The sequence below is a fragment of the Meleagris gallopavo genome, chromosome 17, assembly GCF_000146605.3.
Source record: "Meleagris gallopavo isolate NT-WF06-2002-E0010 breed Aviagen turkey brand Nicholas breeding stock chromosome 17, Turkey_5.1, whole genome shotgun sequence".
Classification (NCBI taxonomy): domain Eukaryota; kingdom Metazoa; phylum Chordata; class Aves; order Galliformes; family Phasianidae; genus Meleagris; species Meleagris gallopavo.
This window is the reverse complement of record NC_015027.2, coordinates 1051109-1069350: the sequence shown is the minus strand read 5'-3', so window position 1 is coordinate 1069350 and position 18242 is coordinate 1051109. Positions and strand designations below refer to the sequence as shown.

The following is an 18242-nucleotide window of genomic DNA, read 5'->3' as shown; positions in this document are numbered from 1 at the left end:
TTTTGGGGACGTTGCACAAAATGTAGTTGTTTTCCACCTCTTTGAGATTGCTTTATTTCCCGTGTTTCATTCACAAAACCAGACTGGTTCCTTTAGTGATTTTTTGGAGAATGCTTTGGAACACTGAAGAAACACAACACTTAAACCCGAATCAGCAATGATCAGTTGTAAACAGTAATGTACCTTTTTATATTTGCCTTTAACACATCTCTCCTGTCTTTCTTGTCTGTTTCTTTTTTTTTCTCCCCCCCCAACTTCTCCACAGGAAAGGAGTATGATCTGCTGGTCATTGGTGGTGGATCTGGAGGCCTTGCTTGTGCAAAAGAAGGTTGGTATAACCAGATAATAAAAGCTTTGTTAGCTTAGGTGTTGTATGTAGGAGAAGTGATATAGAAAATGTTAAACATTTCTAAGAAACATAGTATACTGTGCATGATTAATCGTCAACTTAGGTCCATCAAATTGATCTGAAAATTAATGCACACCCTCAGGTGTGATGATCTTGTTTGACTTTCCTGTTATTCTTTTTAAAAAATATTTCTTCTGCTATCTCCAGAAAGTCTAATCTTTATTCCACTGTTTCTGAGTGCTTCTGCAGATGGTATATTTTTGAAGATGGCCGATTTTTCTTTATTATACTTTCCTTATGTATCAGCTGAAACAACATTTCATTCATGCTGTTTCTAGGACCCGTCTAACTTCTGTAGAGAGTCTTCTGCCTTTTGTAGTGCATTACCCTCTGTGTTCAGTAATCCACAAGGTTCTTAAACATCTAATTTAGGATCAAATTATTGTGTTTATGGGCCCTAGTCTGGGTTATTAAATGACTTCTGGAGAATATACTGACGACATCGGCAGCCTGGGCTCTTGGTCTGATGTCTAGAATTAGTATAAACCATCAATTGTCATCTCCTGTACTCTTAATCTGTACTTCTGCTACTAAATGTGTTTAGGTTTCTGAGGTTCTCCTTCATCTAAATGAGTTTTCCTGCTTTTTGTTTAAAGCTGCTCAGTTTGGGAAGAAAGTGGCTGTTTTGGATTACGTCGAACCTTCTCCACGAGGTATGAAAGAGAAATATTAGAATGATATTTGGATATGTGAGTGAAGCTATGGCCTGGGTCAGCAAGTTAATCCAGGCAGCAAAGTGGCCAAAGCCAAGCTGCATGCTTTGCTTGTGGCAAAAGATAAAAGCTCTGTGTTTCAGAACTGCAAAACTAATTGCATGAATTCTCCAAATAACCCAGTTACGTTGTTAAACTAAACTGATGTGGGTTTTTTTTGTTGTTTGTTTGTTTTCAGGAACCAAATGGGGACTTGGTGGAACTTGTGTAAATGTTGGCTGCATTCCTAAAAAGCTTATGCACCAGGCAGCTCTTTTAGGGGGAGCTCTTAAAGATGCCCAGCACTATGGCTGGAGTATGGCCCACCCAGTTCATCACAGCTGGTAAAGAATATTGCCCATATGCACTCCTTTGTTCTGTGAATGTGTAAGGAAGCATACTGTTGATGTGCAAAATGATTTTCACGTGAAGCTTTTTAGACTACCTCTTGTTTATTATAAAAAAACTCTTTATAAGTACTGTAATTACTAGCTTATGAGGGGAGCTCTTGTGTTGGTTTGGACTTTAATTTGCTTTCATAAAGAAAGTACTGTAGAACTTTAATAATTTCTAGCAGTTACCTGAATGTTTGAGCTGTATTGTCTGAATTTGTAATGCAGTGATTTCATGTTCCATTCCTTGCCTTGTGATAGGTCTGTGATGGCTCAAGCTGTTCAGAATTATGTGAAATCCTTGAACTGGGGACACAGAGTGCAGCTACAAGACAAGTAAATATGACTTTGAAGTTCATACTTCCTCCCACAATCAAGGAGCTCTTCTCCTTGTACAACTGATTAATTGCCCTTGGAATTTCTCATTAGAGCTAGCATTGTGACTTTTTATGTCCCTTCTGCTCTGGACTGTAGATGCCCTTGCCAGTGTAAGTGAGGTATACTTTACCCTTCTTTTTCTTTTCTGTAGTGGTTGAAAGTGATCATGGCTGAAGGCTTTCTAACAGCATAGGAATATTCTTGGTGATCTGGAGAGGTTTTGCATTAATATTTAGTCAGGTTTTTGCAAGATAATTTCAGACTCGTGCCCCAAAATTTATGTGCCATACCTACAGGCCTGCAGGTAACACTGTAATAGAGCAGCTGAATTTTTTGCTTTCAGTGCAGAAATAATGTATCTGACATATCCAAGTTCTTCAGCATGTGGTTCCTTTTGTAGAGTGATACTAATGTAGCAGGAACCAGTCCTGCTGCTGAGTGACTTCTGTGAGCTCTCAAAAGAGCATTCTGTTAGTAATGTTCTAAATAGTAACGTTATGGATAGTGGAATGTGTATCATTTGAAGAGATCAATAACCTGATACCAAGGCCTGCCAGAACATCAGGTGCTGAATTGAGGAGTGAATTGATACAAGAATTGACTGGCAGTTGTGGCAGAGCTGCAAACAATTTGATGATATAAGATGCTTTCTTCCTTTTCTATTCCTGATGGCTTTTTTTAGGACTTCAAGTAGGGGAAAAATAGGAGTTTTCATCCCTATTCTCCCTCACGGAATATGTGTTTATGTTGTTTTCTCCCAAACAGGAAGGTGAAATATTTCAACATGAAAGGAAGTTTTTTGGATTCCCATACAGTCTGTGGTTTAGCAAAAGGAGGGAAAAAGGTGAGCTGCTCTACTGATTTCTGCAGCATAGTTCACTACAAGCATCTCAGATTTTGGTGTGTCCAAAATCTACTTTGTGTTCTGAATATTAAACCAGTCTGAGATGTGTCAGGAGAACTGCAAAGACACTGAGCTTTCTAATAGAAAATTGTGTGTAGGAAGCAATTATACTGAAAGCACTGAATTTGACTTCAAACAGATGGGCTAGGTAACAAAATAGTGGCTATTTCTGCTTATTTGACAAAAGACTGCTTTTTTAATTTTTTATTTTATTTTTTTTAAGGCCAATTGTACAGTGTTACTGGTTAATGTTCAGCCTGAGAGAACAAAAGTTTTCAGGGGGTAAAGGCCTAGCATTGTCTAAAACTATGCCCCTGTTCAGATATCTTAACTGTAGACCTTAGAGATGAGTCACTTGGTGTGATCTCTCCATGTTTTGTCATAAGCTGCCATTTGTGCACAACTGTTCCTTCCAAATAGTCATCAGAATCTTATCCAGTATAACTATTGTATGGTGAGCATTAGTAGCAGAGTATGTATAGGAGAAGCCTTCTGCCTGTACTATTTTGCTTTACCTCTGGCCTTTTTTAACATTTTGCTGATTATTATGTCAGATAAATAGTAGATGGTAGTGCCAGCTTGCTCTCATATTGCTCATTTCAAATGCTTGATTATTGTGTTTTTGCTTGTAGACTACTCTTACTGCTGAAAAAATTGTCATTGCTACTGGAGGAAGACCAAAATATCCCACACATGTAAGTTACGGTTGCCATTTCACAGCTTCAGTGACTTTACTGTCTTGGTCTCAGATAATAACAAATGTTTAGAGGATAATGTAAACAGTGTAACACATGAGACATTTCTTACGTTTCTTATGAGTGTGAAACGTTATTTTTTGCACGAGCTACAGGATTTTCAGAGAAACACTTTTATAGACAACAATTTTCATCGATTTAGTATGTTAATGTTCTTAGAATCATGGAATCATCTGGGCTGGATAAGATTTTCAAGATCACCAAGTTCAATGATCAGCCTGACAAACTGAGTCCCAACTGTAAACTGTGCCCCTTAGTGCCACATCTTAAATACCTCCAGGAGTAGTGACTTCATCACTTAACTGTGCAGCCTTTTCCAGTGATGTTTAATCACCCTCTCTGTGAAGAGATTCTCTCTAACGTCCAATCTAAGAGCTAACACTTGTGTTGCAAATTCAAGATCTTCCCTGTGTGTTTGTAGATTACGGGCGCACTGGAGTATGGAATCACAAGTGATGATCTGTTCTGGTTAAAAGACTCTCCTGGAAAAACGTAAGATACTCTAAAATGGCTTTAATATGTTACAGCATTTATACTTTTTACAGCAAGGTGAAAAATGTTCAAAATTGCTTTCTATGTCATGTTTTCTTTCTGAGAATTTGCTTTACTATGCAGCAACATCTCACTATCAGCTCTCATAAGTAATATGATACACAGATTTTTTTTTTTTTCCATGCTATTCCCGTCTAAAATGAAATTAAAATTGAATTATCATCACTGGTGGTGACTTGTTTGCTGTAGCGAACTTCCTCTCGGCAGCCACAAGAGGGCAGCATTAACTTAAACAAAGGCTGTACCGTCCCGATTCTTTGCTACGGGTTTATGTGAAGCTGCTTCTCAGTTAGAAGCCCCAACGTAACGTTACGTTCTTTTAAGCGATGGCACGTCTGATAATCTTATCATCTAATTGAATTTTCTTTTGTTACTTTTGCACCTTTTTATGGCTTGAAAGCTGATGATAAACTGAAATAATAAAAACTGTTCTTTTCTGTGTAAATTGCCGTAGCATGTTTTACAGCACGTAACACAGTAAGTTTCTGAATCCACACAACACTCCAAAGCATTTTCTTGATTCAAATAGCTGTGGTAAGAAATATACATCTGCTAGCATGTAAGTCAGCTGGTACTATTTTTATTTGCCTTATGGTTGTGCCTCTGTCCCCAGTTCAACGTCTTCACATGGTTCTGAACAGGGAAATTATATATCAGAAAGATACTTGTAACAAATACAACACAGTGTTTTCAAAAGACAGAGAGCTGCCGTTCATGATCGTGACTTTCTAATGCAAAAATGCAGTGTATGTTAAGCATCAAACAGATAAGCAGGGCTCATTGGTACAATTTAAAAACAATTAAATTTGCAGTTCTTTGCATTATATCAGTCATTTCTTGAATTTTGAGAGTACGATTTATATGAGGAAATCATAAAAAGTGAAGAAAGGAGGAAAAAAAAAGAAAACTTAAACATAAGGCTTAACCTTGCAAGATGTTTCTGTGAAAATGTGGCTTTTGTCCAGTTGCTTCAAATACGTGTTGTAACAGTGTAATATGGGAGCCTAGTGTTTATATGTTGCATTCCTAAGATTTAGTCAAAATAAGCCCTCGGGGACTACAGTAGCATTTCTGTACTTTATCAGGCTCTGTCTTAGCAAATGAAGGAGGGAGTTGTTAAAGGTTTGTTTCTGACGGATTTGTTTCTTTTATAAATACTCCCAAGGTTCAGTTTAACACTTTTTGTTTTTCAGTCTGAGCTGTGTTTTACTTATTCTTTCTTTTTTCCTCTTCCAAATGTACATAGCCAAGCTGCAAATGAATGTGGCTGGAAGTTGTAGAACTGTCAGTCCTGCAGTTATTCTCTTTTTTTTCTGAACACAAACTGTTGGCCAAATTAAAAGTCCCTTAGATATACAAACAAGGAATTCTTGCTACTGAGATGAAGGCCTTTGGCAGAGTGAATTAGAAAAGGTGCCTTGAAATATGTTCAGAATGAGTGAGAGATTGAGCAGGTGTGGCAGAGGTTAGGTTCTGCTTTTAAAATTTTTCACTTAGGTGCCCAGGAACTCTTTAGTTTGTAGAAGAGATGTTGAATAATGCGTGGATGCCAGCTGGCAGCTGTTTTTCATTTGATGAAAAAGAACAAATGCATGCAGAAACTGCGATATTCTTACTCTTATTCCCTGTGCATCTCCTCAGATATTTCTTTATGTGCAATGTGTGGCTTTTTGCAGCAGTTCCCTGAAGCTGCTGGCTGAAAGAGGGGATGTTCAACCATTCACAGATTAATTAGATAGTGTGATGCTGGAAAAAATATTTCCCTGTGTGTTAGATTATTTGCCAAATGTAAAAGCTAGACTGGTAGATTTTGATCTTTTGGATATAGGTAAAAGAATATGATAAAGTTTTGTTTTAAATGCTTGTACTTTGTTGCTTTTGCTCCTAAAATTAAATAACCTATTTAAAATCTGTGATAAGATGAGTTTGTGGTTCAAGATTAAGAACATTTCTGAATTTAAGTAAATTTCTATAATCTCTAGCTTTCTCAAATGCAATTGCCAACCTACTTCTTTCATACCTGAAAACTCTCAGCTTTTTTTAAACTTTGTATTATGGCAGGGAAAGACCTGCTTTATAAAAACAAACAAATCCAGCAGAACTGTGCCAGTCATTCCTGTGGATTCTGATTCATGGTGTGTTGTTCTCCCCCAAGTGGTTGAAAGTTCCTTACGAAGCACATGCTTCTGTAGATCACAGTCAGAAGGAGTCTTAACATTCTGCGTAGTCCTTGTAGTAGTAATTAGACATTTTGATCCTTAATGATGCTTTTTTCCTTATTGAAAAGTGCAAGAAAAAGCTTTGTTGTAAGTATAAGTATTATTTGGAATGCATCTCCAAGCAGTGAGATGGTAACAAACCTGCATATCATGTGAGTAACAAAGACATGTGAGTACAGCTTGCCCAGCAGCTGGCAGTCAGTGGCTGACCAGTTTGACCCACTTCTACCTCCAGAACAGTGACTGAACTCTTTGTTGGATACCCAGCAGGCAGCAGACATAGGGAACTGAGGGTATGGAAGAGAGAGGACTGTTACAGTGTGCAGGCATCTGGGTGCTGGCACAGAAACTGGTGTTGTAACTTAAAAATGCTGATGGACAACTTCAGTGGTATTTGTGATTGAAAGAGTGTAAAATACAGGGAGCCATAGGATCTGGAGTGTTATTCAAGATCTAAACTGGATATGTTTGATTCATAGTAGTCCAATTAAATCTATAGTTTGAACTAGATTATCTACAGCTGTGTATATGAGCTTTTAAAGACAGGAAAGGCAAATATTTGTCATTTGGATAAATAAGGGGATGAAGAAGCGGATGCCTTCAAATCAAATAGAAATTTAGCAGTTAGTAAAAATCTCCTATTCTCCTTTTGGGAACTGTAATCTACTTGATAAAAAGATGATAAATTTAGTATGTGCTTAACTTCTGATTGACTTAAGTTTTCAAGAAGTTTTAAAAATTGGTTAGTAACTAGGATATATCTAGAGATTTTGAAATATGCTTTAATTTGGCAAGACCATTGCATGTCAGTGCACTAATATGTTGTGTACTGTCTCAGAAGCAATGGTGCTAAGAGACCCTGAAAAAATGAGGCATCAGTAGCAACAGACACTGTGTGTTTGGGGGAAAATAGGTGTCAGTTTCCACTCCAGATGCTTCCATCTGAGGTATACCACAGAGCACAGCTGAAGTATTTGTGATATCTCTTAATCTTGCTGCTTGTTCTGATTTTTTTTTTTTCCATAGCTTTCTTCACTTTGTCTTTCAGAATATATGTTTAAGTATCTCTTTACAATATAAAAACACTTCCATGTGTCCTATATGCCAGTTATTTTTAAAATTCTGTTAAGAAAGTAACCTCACATGTTTTAGTATTGTCTTAGCTGGAGTTGACAGGCCATGCGTTCTTCCCACTTAACAATATCAGATCCACTGCTCAAATCTGTGATCTAGTAGCCATACACACTTCCAAAATAATTGTTGTTTATGCAGAATATGCACAAGTTAATTCCACAGCTTCATTGCTTCATTCTTTCTTTTTTATATAACAGGTTGGTTGTTGGAGCCAGTTGTATCCTTTGAAAATCTGTGATAGTTTATGGTTATAAGCAGCATAGTTGCCTTTCAATGAAAGCTTAATTTCCCAAATTCCTTTGCTCATGCCCAATCTAATGAGAATAATTTTCCATGCAGTAGCATCATGGGAGCTAAGGTCAGCTGAGGGTGAATTCTCAGGATCTGGAAGACAGTCTTATCTCTGAGGAAAGTAATATTCTAAGGCTTTGGATTTTTATACTATTCAACAAAAGGAAGCTAAAGATGTGTGAGGAGAACGTGGTATCTCTAGGTAGAAACACCACTTGTATGCTACTTTTTCCTCTGTTGCATTTATATGAAATCATTGTTTATGTTTCTTTAATTGATACTTCACCAGATGTTTCGCTTGAATGTGCTGGTTTTCTAACTGGTGTTGGATTGGACACTGCAGTCATGATGAGAAGTATCCCACTTCGTGGATTTGATCAGGTCAGTGCAGAATATCTTACATCTCCTTTATGAAATATAAGGTGTACTTTATTATTTTTGTCTCTTTAAGAAAGGACGACGTTGGCTTTTCCAAACATTCCCAGTACATAATTTCTGAAGAGTAATTAAATCAATATTAGCTCATGTTTTCCTATCATATCGCTTGATCTTTTATTCAGAAAATTTGATCTTTTTTTTTCCTGCTTAATTGAAAACAGGATTGAATAGATTGGGAAGCAGGGGAGGGATATGTACTGCGCCACTGCTAGAAGTATTAGATGATTTCTTAAAATAATCCAGAGTTGCTAAGAGTTGCAAATAATGATTTTTAAAGTAAATTACTGGACTTAGCATGTAGTAGTTCAATGTGGAGATCATTATGGAGAATGTAAGTGAATCTCTAAGCTGAAAATTCTTAATGACATAGGAACTGGAAATCGCGACTTCATGACTTCCATAACAGTGACAATTACAACAAGTTCAGAAAAAAAAAAAGTGTATGTGTTACATGGAGCGAGAGAGTGATTTCAGTGGAACCATCAACCCTAAGATGGAGAAAGGTATAAGGAAAAGAGAAATTTAAAGAGAAAAAACTGTGTTTCAAGATTGGGGGGAAAAAGTATGAGTGGTCACAGCTGCACTGACAAAAGAAAAAACAGTTTTGGCCATAATTCCCTTCCTGTTTAAAAAGAATAGAAATACAGTTGAGGGGGAAAAAGAAGGGGGGAGGGGAGGGAGTTATGTTAAATACAGATTTATTTGCTTAAAGAAGCAGTACTGGGAAGTATAGTGGCTTTAGGTTAAAAACGAATGATTGGACTTGGTAAAGGCACTGACTGTGGTTTTGTAGCCCCTGTAGGGAGGATATTTTAAAGGTAATTGTAGATCTTCTGTCTCTGCAAGATTTTTATGCTAGCATTACCTTGATTTTTGAGGTTTGTATAGTGTTCTTAAAACAGTAAGAGAATTCTGGGTTTTCACTCATAAATGCACTGATTTTTTTTTTTAATTTTTTTTTTAATGTGTAACAGCTCAGTTTTTGAGAAAGGCATGTTGTTAGAAGAAGCAGTGATAAGTACCACTGCAGGTAATGATAGTTCTGCTTGCACACCAGCCACCTGTACTTTCAAGTCTTTTCCTTAAAACTAGTGGAATGTGTAGCAGAATTTGCAAAACACTGTATAAGAATGTGTCTTGGGAATTGCACTCAAAATGGAAGAAATCTGCGTGAGGAATGACATCAGATCTGAGTGAGCAGGGAATTGCATTAAAAGTATGTGTGTGGCACTTTATAAAATACAGTAGGGCTTTCTCTGAGAACTTGATCTTCTGCAGACAGCAAGACACAATAGGAATTTCAAAGGTAAGTTGGAACAGATATAAAATAATTACGTTCAATCTGTAGCCACACTGAGTCTGATGGATACTGATTAGTGAGCTGTCTTGTTTCTAAAGTGATATAATAATCCTGTGGTTGCTTTCCTGCTGGTTAACTAACATAAAAAATAAAGTTTTGTAAGTCAAGACCCTGCATGTAGATCTTGTGTGAGCGGTTTTGTGATACGATCCTTTGAGTAGTAAATACATCCTTTGACAAAGTGCAACCTGAATTACTGCCGTCAAGAGCAATGACATCTTGGATAAACTTGTCAGTGTTATGCTTTACTCACTGCTTGTGGTGTGGCATTATTTCAAACAAGCTCTTGGGACAAATGCATTATTTCCTTTTTGTAGTAGAACTTTTCAGAAAGTTTTAGTGATTTATAATTATCGCAGAGAAATGACAGGTGTCATGGCAAAGGGAAGTATTTTTCTTAATTAGCCTTATTAAAGTGTTTAATTCAGCTGCCAGAAAACAGCAATTGTGGTAATGAATTTGCACTAGATGCTAGTTTTGTATAAAAATCAAATTAGTATACACAACTTTTTACTCACTTTTTAAAAAATAATCTGAAAATTCAAGTGCAGGTACCTCTTGGAATAGAGTTGCAGGTCATTGTAGCTCAGCAAATTATCATGGGTGAGCAGTGCACAGTAGCTAAGTGACAAAATGCTTGAAATATATGGTGTATTTATTGGATTTCATAAAGACAGCTGAAGGTCATGTCTAAGAATAAATGCTTTTTCTCCTTACTTGACAGCAAATGGCATCTTTAGTAACGGAGCACATGGAATCTTATGGCACAAAATTTTTAAAGAAATGTGTCCCAATGAAAGTTGAAAAATTGGAAAGCGGCAGGTTACAAGTCACCTGGAAAAATACTGACTTGGGCACAGAAGAAATGGATTCCTTTGACACAGTGATGTGGGCAGTAGGTAAACTTGATCATCTTTACGTTTATTTGTAATGCTTTCCTTTCTGAAAAGGAAACTCCTTCATGTTCTATGGGGCCAAACTCTTTTTAAGATTTAGTATCCTAAAGGTCAATCATCTTCAAATTCATTTCTTCCACATGTGACTTGTTCACTTCCTAAAGCCACGTGAAAGTTACAGTGAATGAAGCAATGCAAGTAATTACTTATGTATGGGAGGCCATGAGTGGGATGCTGTTTAGTCGTCGGAACTTTCCCAGAAGGTGAGAGCATGAATGCCAGCAACCTCTGTAGCTGATGTTCTGTAAGTACACACTTGGTCGTATTTGTGGAGATACTCACTAGAAGTTTGTATTGGTCCTACCTTAGAGGCCACGTTTCTGCTAGGGATTTCTAAACTGTTCTTGTTAAGTTTGTTACTACAGCTGTCATTCCATTCAGAGAAGTAGAAATAATTCTCTCTTAAATAAAATCCAAACTCATTGCAGGGAGCCTTGGCTCTTGGGAGATTTTTGCGATGTTCAGATCCTTCACGTATCTCAGACTCCTCAGAACTGATACACAATGCCTAAATCAGAGCAAATAATTGTGAAATAGTTCTGTGACAAATACCTTAAAGTATAATCACCAAAAACAGGAGTTAAATCTATTTTCTGCCTCCTTTGAGTCAAATATCACTTCTTGTAAGTGCTAATGTGCTAAATGATGTATGTTACGAGGCTCGACAGGAACAAAAACATTTGTTCCTGCTTACTTCTCCAAGCTGCTTGTTTCTTGCTGTTATGAGTCAGCTCTCAGTTCCTGTGTTAGTTCTGATGGACTTGCAAGCCCATTGGAATAGGATACCTCTTGTTTCGTCTTACGTGGCCCTCTGAGTATCTGAGATACTAGATACATAATGAATGGCTGAAGGCAGTAGTGGCATTTAGAAAGCAGATATCTGGTGAATGTAATAAATAAGCTTAAACTTGCTGCCCAAAAAATCTGTTTTGATGCAGAAGAATGATCTGTTTTACATCAGCTTTAAGAACTCCTTTTAAACTATTACATTTTTATGCTCTTCTTCTCTAACATGACTGCTTTATAAAAGCATGGGAGGGAGGCATTACTTGTTCACTTGTTAGACAGCTTAAATTTAATTAGTGAAGTCACAGAATAGATCAATTTATAGTTTTGTGTTTTGCCCAGTGGCCTCAATCTACTGTCCTCTTGTCCCTTTCCCCTGGTTATGTCTGCTTCATATCTTCCTAATGCTCCAAAGAGAGCAGGTTGTGTCTTATGACCAACATCTTCTTTGGATTACTTTGATTACTATTTTCCTAGAAGTGTAATGTGCTTGTGGAAACTATGGAAACAACATTTGATAGCAGGTTATATTCACCAGTACCAAAGACACTCCTGCTTCCTGAGAGCAAAAACTATGCTGTCTGAAACAGTAAAAATCCAGAAAACTGGAGAATAGTATTTCTAAAGGGCAACGAAGCCTGCTTACCCTTTCTTCTTCTTCTTCTTTTTTTTTTTTCCTTCCCCCCCCCAAGAGCCTGTATCTAAATGCTGTCTCTGATTTCTTTTTTTCCTCAGCTTTCTGGTAAAGCCACACTCTCATGCAGAGTCACACCTGTGATCTTTCAAGTCAGTTTATTTTCTTTTCTCAAAGATTAAAAATGAGCTGTTAAGTTGAAGTAATACTGTAAAAATCTTGGTTTAATACTAATTATAATAAAGTTGCATGCTATGCTATTACAACCCTAGTTGTAACATGACTGCACTTGCTATTTTTAATACAAAAGAGCTATATTCGTTGTAATTCCTGTCAGACATTTGAGTTATGATCCATGTATAGAAACTGAAAAATGAACAGGTTGGGGTTTTTGTGGTTCTTTTGGTGTCTTTGTAGGTTTGGGCTTTCTTTTCCTTTTTTTCTTTTTTTGTTGTTGTTGTTTGTTTAAGTGTTCCAGTTGGCACTCCACACTTAAGGATTAAAAACATTAACAGTTAAAACTGTTTAATCGATGTGCAGTCAGTATGATTCATTGTTTTTCTCTGCATCAACACACCCACACCAGGTGTCTCAGATAATAGACTGGGAAACTTGGTGGTGTTGAGGATTTCCTGTCTGCAGATGTGCCAGTTACAATACTGATTGAAGAAAGTCAGCTTGTAGAGTTAGTTCAAAAGCAGCCACTGTGGTTAACTAATTGTAGCCTGAATTATAGTAGATCTTTCCTTGATTTCTGTGAATGTATCTTGGAATGTTACTTGGATTATTACAATTAATAGGATTCCATGAATGATGTTAAACATGCTTACTGACAGTGGGATAATTCAGGTTGGTAAGCTACAGATCCGATGTCTTAACGTGTAACCTTGGCAGGGGGAGCAGAAAAATGAGTGTTGTCTCTATGAAGAATTTTGTTTCTGTTTTATTGGAATGTTTAATTTCCTACTAGTATACATAAGCCATTAAAAGCAGACTTTACTTTTGTAGCAGATTTTTGAACCAGTCCAAATGTTTGAGGCAAATAATATTTTGATGAATGTTTAATGTAACTTAAAGATTTCAGTCTAAAGCTTTTACAGGTTATTACTACAAGTTTTGTGTTACTGTACTGAGCTGGGAAGCAGGTCACTGAAAACAGCTCTTGCTTGGCCTCTATTTCTGTCTGTTGAGTCATGTAGTGTCCTGTTTTTCACTACTGCTCTGTCAACTGCTCTTGTGAGAATTCTCCTGAAATAAGCACCTGAGATATTATTTCTGTATTGAAATTACACATATAACTTCTAGTATGATATAATATTACAGCTGCTCATAAGGACACCAGAAAACCTTTTAATGATAAGTGCCTGATGTACCTGAGCTACAAAACAACAGTAAGTTTGTGCTTGCACAGATGGAACGTAGGGTATTTGCCCAAAGAAAAGGGTAAAGATTGACACATTTAATCAAAGATGCAAGTGCTGATCTGCAGGGCAAAGCTGCAGGAGATGAAGCTCTGCGCAGTGCACTTGTTTGAGCTGTCGGAGGAATGAAGCCCGTGTATTGAGTTCTGCAGCTGCAACAAGCTAATATGTAACAGGAAAGGACAAGTTGTATTTCCATTTTAATTTGCCGTTGATGGCAAAACATTACTGCTGTAACTGGCATTTGTCCAGATGATTCATAAAGACCTTGGAAAAGATATTGAATTACTGTGTATCTGATGGGAATCTTACTCTGTGGAGCAGCAGCTCTGGACTGATAATTAAAGTAAGCAGGTGTTTATAAAATATCCTGGAGTTAGTTCAACAGAGAAAGTGGGATAGTGCACTAGTGAATTGTTATTAGAAAGAGTGATGACCAGAAGCAGCTCTGAAGTCTAGCTTTCCAAAAGAGAAATGTCTCATTGATGAGGGCAATGGAACGACCGTTCTCAGGTGCCTTTGTGTTCATAGGTTTGTTTAGAGGGAAGCCACCGTGCCTTTGGAAGAATATCGTCTTTTCTATAAAAAGAAATTATGCTTTTAGCTCAGTGTGAAGTTGAACAGGGATCTGGTGTTGCACATCGCACTATGAATGAAGCATGTTGCCCTTTGTGTAATATTGGATGCTTGACAGATTTATTTTGTAGCACAGTAAAATAAGATCATTGCTGTTGAATATCAAGAAAGGGTTAAGCGTGTGCGTATATATGAGCATATTTATGTCAATAAATATATAGTATTTTTTCAAGTTTTATAACCAAATCTATTTGGATTAACTGAAAACAGAAATGTTTGGAGATTTTCTTTGACAAGTACCATATGATGAAATACTGTTGTGATCTCAAGTGAGTACACCTGAGCCAGCCCCAGCAGGAAGAGGAGGGGCTTTAGTTCCTCTTTGTGAACAAAACCTTGCCATCCAAACCTTTGAACTGTTCATTGGAAAATAACATCTCAGTTGATCTCAGAAAACTGCTGGTGTGAATGTGCTTAGTCAAGGCTCTGGGTCTTTGTTCTGAACTCCGTGTGTCTCTTTCTCATTAATTTTAATCCATGACTGTCTTAATAAGATATGATTATTTCATTCCTTGTGAAAGTAGTCACTCTCGTTACATCAGTCAGTGCTTTTAGGTTTTTTTCCCAGTGTATGGTTTTTTGTGGCATTCAGTCAGGCTTGCTTCTACAAGGCTGTTTTTAATGTGCTGGTAATATATTTGCATTAAAAGGGATGCAAACGTACATTTAACTCACCCATAAACTTTGGATGTTACTGTATTTTATTCTGCTTATTTTATCAGCTCGTAACTATAAAATTAACTGCTCCATATTGGGGAAAAATTACATATTAGAGTATGCCTCTAACTTGCATATTAGAAAACATTTTGAATTCTGAACTATAAGATGACAGTTGATTTGAGAAGTGATGGCTAGGTCTGGATGGTGGCTTAAAGAAATAAAAAAATGGCAGACAATGCTCCGAAGTAATTTTGTATAACCAATATAATTAGTGTGACTTCTTCTGCAGAATATTGGTTCTATTCAGCTGCAAGTGTGTAGGAGACTGAAGCTGATAACCTTACTTGGCAGTGGTTGATGGGTTCTGATTTGTCAGACTGCAGCAGCAGCCTTAAAGGGTGCAGAAAACCTTTGGTTACAGCAAGCTCAATGTGGGAGTACTGATGTAAAGGTAATATGCTTTTCATATAAGGAAGTGTTTCCTGCACACTTTACCTTGCACAAGACCTCGAGAACAAAGCAAATAGCAATTGTTAGAAGGCAGCCCTGTGCTGTAAGGTTTACCTTGGTCACACAGCTTTTTTTTTGTTGCAGTTCAGGTAGGACCAAAGTGGCCATCCTTGGCCTTTTGTTGCCAGGTGCAGGTAAGTTTGGGTGTATGCTGGATGGTGATGCCCAGGCAGTGACTGGTTGCACTGTGGCTGCCAGAGACTTTCTCATCTGCATAATCAGTGTCACTAATCAGTGCTAGTAGAAATGGTTCAGCCAGACAGACATAGCAAAGAACCTAACTGCCCCAGCACTGACTAAGAGGCATTTAGGTTTTTTGTTGTCAAATTGCGTCAGGCTTGCTGAAAATCTGTCACTAATGGGTGAAATGTCCAAAAATATCCTTCTAACGTTGGTGTACTCTACTGTCACTGTGAGATCATTTCTGAACTTTTAAAATCCTAATTAGTATTCCTGTAACCAGTATTTTATAGTAATCTGAATATAGCTTATGCTTTGTTGGTCTGTATTAGTCATTATCAGCTGGCTATGGTCTATATTTTCTTTTTAATACCTACAGTTTTTAGGAAGGGTTCCAAAGGAGGAGAGAGCAGAGGTCTTGACAGTGTCCTGGGGGCTGAGTCAGGCACCCAGAACAAGATGACAGTGAATACCAAGACTGGGAACACAGATGAGATTTCCATTGAGATTAAACCACGGCTGGATTTGGTACAGTTATAAAATGATGTGTAAAAATACAGATGTATAGGTAAGAAGTGGAGAAGACTTGGGCTTAGGTTTTATGCCAGAAAATCCATCCTGCCACACTGCAATATCCTGACAGCAGCCAACTGCAGTATCGTGCCTGACATGAAAATGATTGGTTGGCTTTACTTGGAATTTTTCAAATGCTGGGGGCAAAGTGACATTCCAATTTCTGTGATTAAGAAACTGCAGAAGACCTATTATAAAACTTCAGAGTTGCTGTCAGCTGCACCTTTATCACCCTGGGAAATCTTAGTGTGTGCAAGAGTATGCTGTCACTCAATTATTGCTGATGCTTGACTATGTTTTTTGCTCAGTTTAGCTGATTCAAGCTCTACCGTTGTAGATCCTGCACCTAAAGGTCGCAGCAGACTGGCATTGCCTTCAGCTTATTTGGTGTCCAGGTGCAACTACCAGAGCCACTCCACAGATAATGGGGCAGAAATGCTACATCAAATATTGCCAGCCTGGTGTCTGTCTGAGATGTGCTTTGATGAGTTTCCTGTCGCTGGCTGTAGCTAAGCTGACTGAAGCCCCCTGGAAGCCATGTTGCTGTATTTTGCAAAAGCATATCAAAAGGTCGTTGGTGAACGAGGGCAAACCCTTAGAACTGGGATGTGTGTGATATTCACAGCTGTGTGGTTGTTGCATGGGTCTATTAAAGATGAGATTATGATGTGATATTAAAAGTGCAGGAGGTGAGTAACCTTCTTCAAGGGTCGGAGTTGAATTTACATCATTCTTCCTTTCTCCCAGATGTCTGTCATAAAACTTGCAGTTTGGAATAAAATATAAAGCTAAGTGTATGTCTTGCACAATCTTACACTCCTTATTTGGGAGTTTCAGGTCCCTGAGCATCTTCAAACTAAAACTCTGCAAGCTGGATTAAAAAACAAAGAAGCCATCTCTGTTGCCTTGTGGATCTTAGGAATAAGCTACAAGCTTATGCTTTCTTGAAGCTCTGAGTACATAAGTAAATATTGGAGTTATGGATATGAGGCAAATCTTCTTTTCATCCAATATTACGGAAGAGTGTTGAGAACTGATTCTGTAATACCACATAACTGAATGTTGGGAAATTTCTGAATTTCCTGAATTTGGCATTAAAACTTACCAAGCCACTTCAGCTAGTCGTGAAGCTACAGTAGATTTGAGGTGTAGCAAGATCAGTATGTGTAATGTTGTCCTATGGAGGTGATCCAGCATGGGGCCAATAAAGGCTTGGTTTAGTTTTTAATATTCTATTATTACTTTCAGAAATAGTATTTAGGCAGTCAAGTTCAGAGAGAAATTTTGCTGAGTAGCAACACGCTTTCATTCTTAGCTATTAATATCAAACCGTACACATGTTAAAATAGATTGAAATTGAAAGGCTAAGTGTTATCCTGCAGACTTGATAAACTCAGCTGTTGTTGTTGTTGTCACGAGTCTTTAAATGACTTTATTGACAGTTTTTTCTTTTTTCCCCTCTTTCAGTGCTTGCCATTGCGTGCTAAGAGTTCTCTTGGCTCTGCCTGGCAGGAAAAAGGGGAAACTAGAAAACCCCATTAGCTGTCCATTTGCAGAATATCCAGGCTTTACTCTCAATTCACAGAGAAATACAACGGTAGGAAGTTGTTTCACATCCGAGCCAAGATAAGGTCCTGGAGGTTTATTATTTTTGTTGCCTGATAACATCGGGACTGGGGAGCAGGGGGCAGAGAAGGAACAGCAGATCAACATCCCATGGGGACAACAGAAGGGAAGACAGACAGATAGCCAAGTGCCGACAGCTTCAGTCAGTACTCCCAGAGGAAGTGTTGGTTTCACCAGATGAAATTAATACACAGAAGTCTTTACAGAGGCATTCAAATGTGACATTGTTTGGGGGGCTTGGCTATGTGACAGATGTATAAAGCAGTGAATCATATGTTTACATATAATTAAGTCTGTATTGACAAGCCAGGTTTTCCTTTTGTTTAATAATTTCCTACATTAACATCAAAGAGCTTGTTTTTATAATGAAAACACATTTCCCTTTTTGTTTTGCTTTGCTATAGATGTGTATTAACTTCAAACACAAAATCGTGACTCACAGAGAGAGATATGTAGATATGTCCACATCCATTTATAGCCTCTAAAAATGTATGCGATGTTATAGAACTTCCTTCATTTGGATGTAATCAAGTAATCTCTTCTATACAATATTGTGTGTCCCTAACAACTTCTGAGTTGAGTTGAGTACCTGATAATTTCACTATGCTTATTAGCCTTGAAATATGTTTGAGAAACCCGTTAGGTTTTAAGATTCCATTTCGGGGTCAGGAATTGCTTTGCTTGATGCTCTGTACACCACTCAGTAGATCTTGCATCAGGACATTGGTAGTAACTT

General features: G+C 37.6%; 1 protein-coding gene across 3 annotated transcripts in view; it reads left to right on the top strand.

The window, feature by feature from the left end:
- Nucleotides 1-68: 68 nt before the first annotated feature.
- The window catches only part of TXNRD2 (thioredoxin reductase 2), a 31735-nt gene continuing 13561 nt past the window's right edge, over nt 69-18242 (top strand). The window contains exons 1-10 of one of the 3 annotated variants that reach the window (XR_004161553.1): nt 69-328; nt 1006-1062; nt 1301-1445; nt 1755-1829; nt 2637-2715; nt 3408-3470; nt 3952-4022; nt 7633-7652; nt 8016-8107; nt 10249-10419. Coding sequence is in view for 2 of the 3 variants with exons in the window: in XM_031555927.1 (XP_031411787.1) it covers nt 178-328; nt 1006-1062; nt 1301-1445; nt 1755-1829; nt 2637-2715; nt 3408-3470; nt 3952-4022; nt 7633-7652; nt 8016-8107; nt 10249-10423 (928 nt within the window). In the remaining variant the exon portion in view is untranslated. Of the gene's footprint in view, nt 329-1005; nt 1063-1300; nt 1446-1754; nt 1830-2636; nt 2716-3407; nt 3471-3951; nt 4023-7632; nt 7653-8015; nt 8108-10248; nt 10424-18242 lie in introns of all 3 variants that reach the window. The other 2 variants (XM_031555927.1, XM_003210867.4) reach the window with 2 other exon arrangements.